A 10,647-nucleotide genomic window follows, 5' to 3' on the forward strand; every position below is an offset into this window, starting at 1 on the left:
CGTCAGCTTCCATTCGGTTGGGTGACTGGGTTTAGTCTTCCTTCCTGACCAACTGTGAGCTCACAGAGGGCGAGCTCTGTGGCTTTTTCATCTTTGCATCTGCACTCCTGGGGCCTGGCACGCGATAGCTGTGGAATAAACATCTTTGAACTGAATTAAATCATGCGAGACTGAAAACATCTTGATAGTAGCTCAGTCTGGCCACCAAGGGCATCCCAGTCAGTGTCCACATGGCCCCATCCAACTGCACTCAGCCCGAACCCCAGAGGTACTGGGCAGCGCCAGGGCCAGGGGCTGTGCAGGGCACAGGGTTTCAGCGGCCTCGCTGTCTGGCCAGACGCCTCTCGGTGCCTGGGACACACTACACTCTGAGATTCCTGAACACGTCTCTCCCAACATCAAGAGGCTGTAGATGGAGTCAGTTTTTGGCCATTTTAATTGTAAAAACCAAGACGTTTATATAAATAAGACCGCTATGTAAAATAGGATTCATCCTTCTACTAAAGCACTCTCCCCACACTCAAAAAGAATATAGAAAACCCACAGAGAGAAGAAGTACAAATCAGCATGCGGTCCCTGATGAGAAGTAACTGGAGGCCAGGATCCCTGCTGAGACGGCCTCGCGGCGAGGGCACTCCTGGCCCAGGCGGCTCGCTGGAGGCTCAGTGACACCTCGAGAAACTGCCGGGCAGCAGTTCCCACGCCCTCAGCTGCAGGCTGGGGGCAGTGGAAAAGGTGGACGAAGCCTGGCGGTTGGGGGTGGGAGGGAGGCTGCTTGGTCCGCAGGCCGAAGCTGGGGCCCATGAGATGCAGTGGTGCTCAGCCTGGGGCCAGCTCGGGGAAGGGGCTTCTGGGAGTCCCCGCTTCCCCGGAGGACGGAGGATGAGGAGAGAAGCTGCCGGTGCCCCTGGAAGGGAGGCTCCTTCCTGGGGCCATTTGCATACGGTCCATAAAGACAAGGGCAGTGGTCACTTGCCAGCGGCCCTGGGTGGAAGGCAGGGGCTCCCGGATGCGAGGGGTGTAGCCCCGAGAGACGTGGCGCTTTGCTGTCCCCGCGAGAGAAGTTCCACCTCCCCAGGCTCCTACCCTGCCACATGGCCCCGGCCTCCCTGCATGGAGACCACTGCCTGCTGCCCCTCACACCCTGGGACTCAGAGTGAGATGGCTGGGAGCCTGGGGGGAGAGATGTCGATAAATTCACACACTGGGCCTGGCTCAGGACACGGGTACACAGGACAAAAGAAAGACCCCACGCTCTCCTTCAGAAAACTCGGCCCTGCCTGGGCTGCTCCCCACCCGGAGGAGGGGCAGGGGAAAGCCCTGCAGGGCGGGGGCGGGGCAGGGACAGTGTCAGGAGCACTTCCACACGCACACAGCCAGCGTCCCCCCGAAGTACAGGTACAGGAGGTTCTTCACCTCGTGTGTGATCTCGAACCCGAAGCCCTCGCCAATCACCACGTGCCAGGAGGAGCCGAACTTCTTGTCCATCGTCTCTTTGATCATCTTGGCGGCACTCTGGAACGAGGAGGCGCTCGTTAGGGGGGTGCGGGGACAGCGCACACGTCGGCTCCCTCTGTGGGAAGCGGAAGTCTTGGCAGGAGAAGGCCTGCCGCCTGGTCCTGCTGTCCTGCCCCGGAACCACCACTGTGCCAGGAGGCCCCCTCCCGCCGGCCACCACGCAGGGCAGAGGCCCGGACCGCCCTCCCATCAGGAAGGTGGCCGAGGGGGCAGAGCAGGCCTCAGGCTGGACACAGAGTCCTGGTCAGCTCTGTTTCTGGGTCAGTACCAGGCTGTTCTCAGGACTGTGAGTCACAGGCCCAGAGCACCCAGAAGTCTGACTGCACAGGAAATTACCGTCACTGCGAGGCGTCGGGCTACCTGCAGGGACACAAAGGCTGTTCCCTAGAGGGTTCGTGGCTCCCAGAACGGGTGCTGGACTGCGCCGCTCCGTTATGACACGGCCCCCTCCTTCCTGTGCTCACTCCTTCAAGAAGGGGTCTAGGGAAGGGCAGGGCCCAGTCTTTGTGCGACAAGTCCCAGGCTTGGGCATCTGCCGGGCACCAGTAGCACCCACCACAGTGCCAGGTGCCATGTGATCACTTGGTCCGCATCACCTCAGTGCACACATCCTCACCGCTGCCCAGTTCTAGACTAGGAAACGGCTCAGAGATGACAAATGGCCCATCCAAGGTTAAAGAGCTAGGAAGGGCTGGAGCTGGGATTGGCCAGGGTCTGCCTCCCGCCGGCTGCCATGACACTAACTTCTCTCTCTCTCAGCACTTACAGCCACTGGTAACACCGATCCCGTGTGGATGCCCACTGGCCGTGCCAGCAGCACGCAGACGGTGCCGGCAGGAGATGGGTGGAACCCTCTGAATGGATGAATGGATATGCGAATGAATGCCTGGGCGGGCCTGTTCTCCCCTGGCACGGAGCCAAGGGACGGTGCCCTATCCAGCAGCCCCCCTGAGACAGTGCAGGCGGCAGGGGCGTCACCAGGACCCCTCTGGCTTTTCTCCCTCGAGGGCTGGGCGTGACCGCCAGAACAGTGCCCACAGCCAGCGCCAGCCTCTGCCCTCACCGCCCTGCCCCGGCTACGGACGCTCTAGCCTGTCCCCGCAGGACCCTCTGGAGCTGGCTGTGCCGACGGGGATACTTGATTCACCCACGGGGTCACCAAAGGCACGAGGGGCGCCTGCACCAATGGCAATACCTCGTTGTTGTTGGAGAATTTCTCACAGGCCGTGACACACAGCTCCATGGTCTCCACTCGCATCTCCTCTGGCATGTCCGAGTGCTAGAGACGGGCAGGGCGACAAACAGAGAGAGCTGAGCCCGTGGCCGGGGCTCGGCTGGCCTCTCTGTCCCAGGCTTAAGGCGCGGACACTGGGTTGAGCCCCGGCATCTCCTCTGGGAACTGGGGGCACGGCCACGCGGCTCTAAGGCCCAGGCCCTTCTGCCTTCTGGACGCCTCGTCGCACCATGTGCAGCCAACAGATGTGGGAGGCGGCCGCCCAGGCAGGAGTGAACCCAGCTCAGAAAACGGCTCACGGCAGCCTCCCTCGGACACAGCTGCCCTCACCCGGGAGCCGACAGCGCAGCCTCGCCGCTCCTGGTTTCTCTCTGCCTCTCGGCTGGGCTTCTCAGTCCACTTGGCAGGATCCCCTCCCAGGCCCAGCGCTGGGGCCTGGGCTTGGCTCCACCCTTTCCTCTTCTTCATTCTCTCCTCTCCCGGGGCCCTAGCCCCGTGGTCGGCAAACTGCGGCTCTCGAGCCACTTGCGGCTCTTTGGCCCCTTGAGTGTGGCTCCTCCTAAGCCTTAGGAGTACCCTAATTAAGTTAATAACAATGTACCTACCTATATAGTTTAAGTTTAAAAAATTTGGCTCTCAGAAGAATTTCAATCGTTGTACTGTTGATATTTGGCTCTGTTGACTTAGGAGTTTGCCTACCACTGCCCTAGCCTGTTCCGTGGATTTACTTATCTTATATTGGGGAGGGGTCCCACAATTTCACCCCCAGTTTTAATCTCTCTTTTGGGCTCCAGACTCCTACATGCAACTGCCTACTTGACAACCGCACTCCAATGTCAAAAAGACAACCCCGCTTTTCCCCATAAAGCTCCTCTCCCCTCACTCAGGAACGGAAAGTATGTTGTTGAAACCTTTCCTTCCTGTGGGCCAGGCCTCCTCGGCCTGGTTCACAAGTATATCCACAGCCTAGAACAGCCCAGGATATGCAGGGTGGCCTCAATAAATACTTGTTGAATGAATGGAGGAATGAATGAATGAATGAATGAAAGAAAGAATGAATTACCACTGACTTCTAAATCTCTAGTTCTGAGCCAGCAAGCCCTCCTCTTCACTTTCCCCCACCGCCTCTCGCCTCCCTCCGAGGCTGCGTGGGCCCCTGGCCCCCTGCCTCCCTCGCGGGGGCTTACCCTGACCAGAGGGAAGGTCTGCAGGCGTTTATAATCAGCCTCATCTTTCTTTCCTTCTGCTTCTCCCATGATCCTTCCACCGTGACCACTGGAGGCGAGGGCGCTTTCAGGAGGTGCTGAGACGGGCAATTAGGACACACCCAGGAGACTCAGGACGCAGGCCCTGCCAGCGTGATGGGAGCAGAAACGTCTTAACGAGGGGTGCTGCGGAAAACAGGGAAACCAGGGGGAGAGAGTTGGCTTTAAAACCACACGTCGCCAATTAGACATGTCTCAGTGACAACTTGACACCTCCCCGTCTTCACTCCTCCGCATCCGTTTCCAAATGGCCAGCAAGTCTGCAGACGGGAGATGAGTCAACACGAGATGCTGGGACCTGGTGAGGAACACACGGGTATGATGCCATAGCCCGCACCGTTGTTGTCAAGACAAATACTGACTGCGGGCCAGGCCGACGATGGAGCTGGAGCCAGCAACGAGCAAACAGAGCCTTGCATGCCCACAGCGAACATGGTCCTGCTTCTCAGCAGACGTGATGAAACAGTTAGTATCAGGTCACGATCGGCAATCCTGGGCTTATGGGAGAGCGAGGGCCTCCTCCTGTAGGTCCCTGGCCTGCAGGAGGATGGGAACAGCGGTGCCGTGTCCTTTGGCACGCCAGGCTCTCCCTCCCCCTGCTCACCCCCTGTCCTGGATGGCCGGCCCAGGGGCTGGAGCCTGGGAGTTAGTGCTGCTCCTCCTGCGCCCCAGTCTGGCCTTGGCCTCAGAGTCCTCATCAGTAACACGAGGGTAGTCAGCGTCCCTCTCATGAGGCTGTTATGAGAATCAAATGAGACAACATATGAGAGCAACGAGCACAGTGCCAGGCACGTGGCCGGCATCAGAGAATGCCAGGGAATCAGAGAATGCACGTGGCTGTGACCGGGAAGCTATAAAGCCGAAGACATGCCTAGGTTTTTCCTTTCCAAGTCCAGTTATCTAATTACAGGTGGGCTTTTCCTGAAGAGACGGGCCTGGACCCTAAATGACCCGGGGCATCGCTGGGCATCCTGGTGTTTCTCTTTATACTTCAATTCATCTGATAATTCAAAGACTTTTTTTTTTTTTAACTCAGAAGAAGTGCTACTGTAAGTGCCCTTTTCTGGCTGTGCTCATGTTGTTAAACCCCTTTTAACACCCATTTCAAACAAATCCAGGATAGACACGTTATTCCAGCATTTCTGACATTTCCGAGTGAAGTTGTGTTCATGGCATAGCCACTGAGCCCCCAGATGCCCAGCGTAGTAACGAGCAGGTAATGACGGTGCCATTTAACAGGTTTCCAGTGTGCAAAGTGCCGCAACACCCGAGTTCGGTCCCACACCCACAGAGGCCGGGGCCACTACACAGCTGACCTATGAGCAGCAGAGCTGGCGCGAGCCTGGGCCGTCTCTGGTGTGGGCACCCCTAACCCTCCATCAGGCCTTCTCTCAGCACTGGCACGCAGGGGGCACCCACAGCACTGACCTCAGTGCGTGGCTCCCGGGACTCCAGCGGGAGGTGGACGTTTGATCTTCCCTCCCGTGTCTGCGGTTCCAACGCTGACTTGCCCTGTTTGGCTGAGCGCTGAGCTTACTGTGTGCTTTTCTGGCTGTGCTCCCCGCCCCCCGCCCCCATCCCCGCCGCCCCCCATGCCTCAGACGCCCTCAGCGCTATTCCACTTGGTCGGCGCCCTCAGCCGAGGCTGGAAGCCTGGCACCAATTCCAGCCTCCCACCACACCGGCATTTTCTGATTTCTCAGTGGACAGATGGCTCCTCTTACCAATTCTGGCACTTGTACCATTCAGATATTAGTAATTTTTGTTTGGCTCTACCTATAAGTTGGCAAGTTAGCAAGCATAGTCTCATTGTACTTTCGGCTCATGCTTCTTCCATCACAAAATTCAGTGAATCCCTTTGTCTTCGCGCATTAACCGACGGCCCATCCCCAATTCCGTCCTGTCCCTCTCGCTCTATTATAGGCCACTTTCTTGCTTCCTTTCCACGCTACCAAGGTGTGGCGGCAGCTGGTGGCGACACTGATGATCCAAGGATAGGACTTTAAGGCTTGTTCACCTCCCGAGATCTTTCCAGGGGGAACCACTTAAAATGCGGAAGCAGCTGCTAACATATCTCCCACCTAAATATTTCAGTTTGATTCAATTCATCCTCGGGCTAAAGAGTGCCCGCATGGCGGGCAGGAAGGGCGCTGGAGGCCACGGTGCACGTGCTGGTCCCGAGGGCAGGCAGGGTGACAACTTGGACCCGTCAGCATGTGGAATCCCGAGGAAACAGACTTGGGAAGTGTCACAAAGCCCATTCTTCAAGAACAAACGGGGAAAGCCATTGGGAGTCTGGGGAAGGGTCATCACCCTGCAGAGCAGAGAAGGTGCAGGACTAGGAGGCGGAGCATTTGGGCTTGAGTAGCAATTCTGTACCTGAAATGACTTCTTCCCTCTGCCCTGCTCTGCAGCCTTGGGCAAGTGATTTCACGGGAGCAGATCTGCTCCGCTGTGAAACAGGGTCACCCCAGCGCAGCTTCAGACGGCGGCTGCGGCAGGCGCCAAGGATATGCATGCGCGCGCTCAGAAACGTACGAGCTCTGAACTGCATCGTCGCACGGCTCTTCCTACCATCATGATAGTAGCCAGGACTTTGCCAACATGATTCAACCGTGTTTATTAAAGAACAGGACTGCACAGAGCTTGCATAACCACTACAGGTCTCCAAAAGGGACGAGAGTTAACGAAGGAAAAGCAGCAGTTACAGATGGTGCTTCCAAGCACAGACAGGCAGGAGAATTTCCCATGATGCCATGCTGTCAGAGTACAGCTACCACCATTCAGACACGATTCAAAACCCTGCTGAAAGGGTGCTACCAAAAATAGAACTAGAGGTTTTCATAACCTTATCGATCTTCCATGCAAGCGCGCGTGTACCTGACAGCTCCAGGCCAGGAGAGCCCCATCAAACCTACCAGAGAGCCCGTTAATAATGTACGTGTGCCCATGGCCAGCGTGCTTGGACCTGCTGGGTACCAAGGCTGGACCCATCCCAGGGCCCAGGCCAGAGGCCTTGCTCTCTCCTGCCCTTTACGCTTCTCTTCACCCTAGGGACCCTCTGCGTGCTTGATCAAGACACGTTCTTTATGTGTAATATGACGTAATAAACAACACGGACTCATGTGGTTCAGACTGGGCTGAAATCACACACATTCTGGTCAGGATACAGAGTACAACCCAAAGTCAGAACCAGCGCAGCTATGGGCTCTACCCGAGAACAGCTGCCCACTTACCACAGACAGTGGGTTACCCAGCTCCCACCTCCCCTTCCCCACCCAAGAGAAGAGAGTTCAACATAAAAGACTAACAATGACATTATCATAAAATCAAGTAGAAGTTAGCACTTTTAAAAATATATGCTGTCCTCAGAGAGAGGACATATCAGACGATGAACTGATAAGAGCAGATACCTACGTTTCATCTTAGCCAAAAGGCTGAATCACTGGCTTATTTAAAAATAATTTTTAAAAAATATTTTTTTATTAACTTCAGAGAGGAAGGGAGAGGGAGAGAGAGATAGAAACATCAATGATGAGAATCACTGATTGGCTGCCTTGACCGGGAATCGAACCAGGACTTCCTGGTTCATAGGTCAACGCTCAACCACTGAGCTAAACAGACCATTCACAATAGCTCATTACTGGTGACATCTCACAACCAGTCGTGACTTAGCAGTGCATCAGGAGTCCAGACCATCACCAGGGGCTGAAGGACTTGATCTATTCTGGTGTAGATGCCCCAGAGCACCAAGTCCAGGGTCTGGCACATGGCAGAAGGCCAACAAATATCTAAATTGTAATTAAATCATATTCCATTTGCCCCCTGGGAAGGGAGAGGACATATCTAATTCATTCCCTAATACTTACTGAGTACTGACCTTAAGCAAGGCAACAGGATGGGTGCTTGCATACAGGGTCTCAGTACTCCCCCTGGTAACGGTCAGACAGGCGCTACTATCCCTACTTTTCTGATGACCGTGCAGACTGAGAAAAGAAAGTGACATTCCACTTGGCTAATAAATAGAGGAGCTAGGATTCCATCAAGTTTATATGACCTCAAGCTTATGCTTTTCCAACGACTCCACTTTAAGCAAGAGACAGTCCCTGTTTTCAGGCTCACAACCTGAGAGACCAACACACATACACAAGGAACTATCTGCGGCTCAGGACAGAGAGCGTAAGTGCCAACAAGACAGAGGCAGAGACAGAGGAAAGAGGAGAATTCTAGATGGCCAGGGAGAGGACAGCAAGAAAAACTTGAGGGCAGGGAGAGCCTGTGCGTCAGACCCTAAAAGGAAGTAGGGATCCCAACAGGTGGACAAGAGCTTCCGGAAAGAGGGAGGAACCAACATGGTGATACCAAAGCAGAAAGCTCCAAAGGTTTCCAGTGAAAGTCCAACAGGTCAATATGGCTGGAGGACAGAAGCTGGCAACGGAGAGGGAGAAAGCAGGCTGGGGAAAGGCGGGGCTAGGTGTGGAAGTGCAGAAGGGCCCTAACACCCAGGCTGAAGAAGTGTGGATGTTTTAGAGGTCTCTTGGGGGTTGGTGACATGGTTGTGGTTTTGGGCAATTATTCTCGTTAATATAATGGAGTTAACAGGAAGCAGGACCAGAAGAAGGGACACCAGTTAGGAAGCTACAGCCATGGCCCAGGTGACAGACATCAAAGACGTGAACCAGGGTGGTGGCTTCAGAAGTGAAGGGATGCGAGATCCCGCTGAGGCAGAATCAAAGCAACATGACAACTGCCTGAGCGGGGTGGGCATGGCAGAATGACGGGTGATGCCCCAGAGAGACGGGGAAGTCAGGGATGACCGGTGGGTAGGGAGAGAGCAGGCCAGTCTGATTTTAAAACCACTGAGCTTAAGTCGCTGGAGAGATGTGCACATGGAGGTGTCTCCCGCAAGAGTAGATAATCATCATCCTTGCTGGTTTGGCTCAGTGGATAGAGCGTTGGCCTGTGGACTAAAGAGTCCCAGGTTCGATTCTGGCCAAGGGCACATGTCCAGGTTGCGGGTTCAATCCCCAGTAGCGGACGTGCAGGAAGCAGCCGATCAATGATTCTTTCTCATCATTGATATTTCTCTCTTTCCCCTCTCCCTTCCTCTCTGAAATCAATAAAGATATATTAGAAGAAGAAAAAAAGAGTAGGTAATCACCAAATCATGGATCATCAGGGGCAGAAGGGAAGCCATTGAATCAAACCATCACATCAATCAACACATCCATCTCTAACACACACACACACACACACACACACACACCTCGTCACCCCAAAGTATCTCTAACCATGGAAACCCAGGAGAAAGAACAGAGCTGGAGGTCTGGATTTGGGGGTCAAATGGGGAAATGCAACCTCACACTGAGGGAGCTGGTGGCACTTCTGAGGGGGAAAATGTGGGGAAGAGAGACAAAGGAAGGAAAGTAACAAATACAGAATCGACACTGGACTGGACTGTCTATACTTCATATTATCCTCAGAATTCCCAAAGGAGGTGCTCTGTGGTACCCTGACTTTCTATGAGCCCTGGGAGATGAGGTAACTTGCCGGGGTCCTGCTACTGGGAGTCGGAACCAGGTTTGTCAAGTTCTTTGAACTACACCCGATTCCTCCACCGGGAAGCACATCCTCAGGGAAGCCTGTTAGAACGTCAGAGTCGAAGAGGCTTAGAGGTCATTCGGCCCAACTTCTCGTTTACAGATGGGGAGACTGAGGCCCAAAGAGGGAAATGACCAGCCTGGTGTCCCACACGTCGCCTACTGTCCAAGTCAAGAGGAATGGGCCAAGACTGGCGCCCACAGGCCCAGCCGCCACAGGGGGGAATTGCACCTTGTGGCGGGGGCGGGGAGTCCAAAGTTCTGGGAGCGGGGTTCGGTCAGGGAGTTTGGAGGAGCGCGAAGGGTGCCGGGGCCATGATGCAGGAGTTGGGGCGAAGCGGTCGGCAGAATCGCGACAGCTAATCTGTCACCACCGAGCCCGCCGGTCGGCTAAGTGGGAGGATGGGGGTTGGGAGGACCTGAGGCCGGGGACCATCAGGGAGGAGACTGAGGTGGGGCCTCGGCGGCGGGCGAGGCCCCGCCAGCCCCGCAGTGCTTCCCGGCTCCCCTCCGGGCCGGCCCTCCCCACCCGGCTGCCCGCCCAGCCCCGGGGCCTCACCTGCTCCCGCGGGGGCTGCAGCCCGGCCGCAGCTAGCGCACCCCCGCCGGGGTTGTCAGGGAGCAAAACAAGAGTGTCTTAGCAACAGCGAGGAAGTCCCACCCCTCACCGGACGTTGACAACCTCTTTACTTCTTATTGGTGAATAGAAGTGTCTTTCAATGGCGAAGGGCCCTACGTAGCCGAGGTTTGCACGAAAGGGGCGTGGCTTAGAGCCCAGGGAGGCGGTGCTTAACGTATAGTCGTCCGCAGTGGGCCTGAGGAGGCAGGGACCTAGGGAGTTCTCATGTTAAAGAAACAAACTTTTTTAAAAAAAAATATTTTTATTGATTTCAGAGAGGAAGAAAGAGGGAGAGAGAGACAGAAACATCAATGATGAGAGAGAATCATTGACAGGCTGCCTCCCGCACACCCCCCACAAGGGATCAAGCCCGCAACCCAGGCATGTGCCCTTGACCCGGAATTGAACCTG

At 55.5% G+C, this 10,647-nt stretch overlaps 1 protein-coding gene and 1 pseudogene across 1 annotated transcript; both read right to left on the bottom strand.

Moving 5' to 3' along the window:
* Positions 1-418: 418 nt before the first annotated feature.
* DNAL4 (dynein axonemal light chain 4) lies at positions 419-10,255 on the bottom strand. Its single transcript, XM_070411143.1, has 4 exons — positions 10,177-10,255; positions 3,940-4,143; positions 2,714-2,797; positions 419-1,515 (listed from the first exon to the last, which is right to left on the bottom strand). The coding sequence occupies exons 2-4, from the start codon at positions 4,006-4,008 to the stop codon at positions 1,351-1,353; spliced, it is 318 nt and encodes a 105-aa protein (XP_070267244.1). The 5' UTR covers positions 4,009-4,143; positions 10,177-10,255; the 3' UTR covers positions 419-1,350.
* On the bottom strand, positions 7,305-7,464 carry LOC139007969 (U2 spliceosomal RNA; annotated as a pseudogene).
* Positions 10,256-10,647: the final 392 nt, after the last annotated feature.

This window comes from Myotis yumanensis, unplaced genomic scaffold (genome assembly GCF_028538775.1).
Source record: "Myotis yumanensis isolate MYYU_CA2020_CCGP unplaced genomic scaffold, mMyoYum1.0.hap1 SCAF_3, whole genome shotgun sequence".
Classification (NCBI taxonomy): domain Eukaryota; kingdom Metazoa; phylum Chordata; class Mammalia; order Chiroptera; family Vespertilionidae; genus Myotis; species Myotis yumanensis.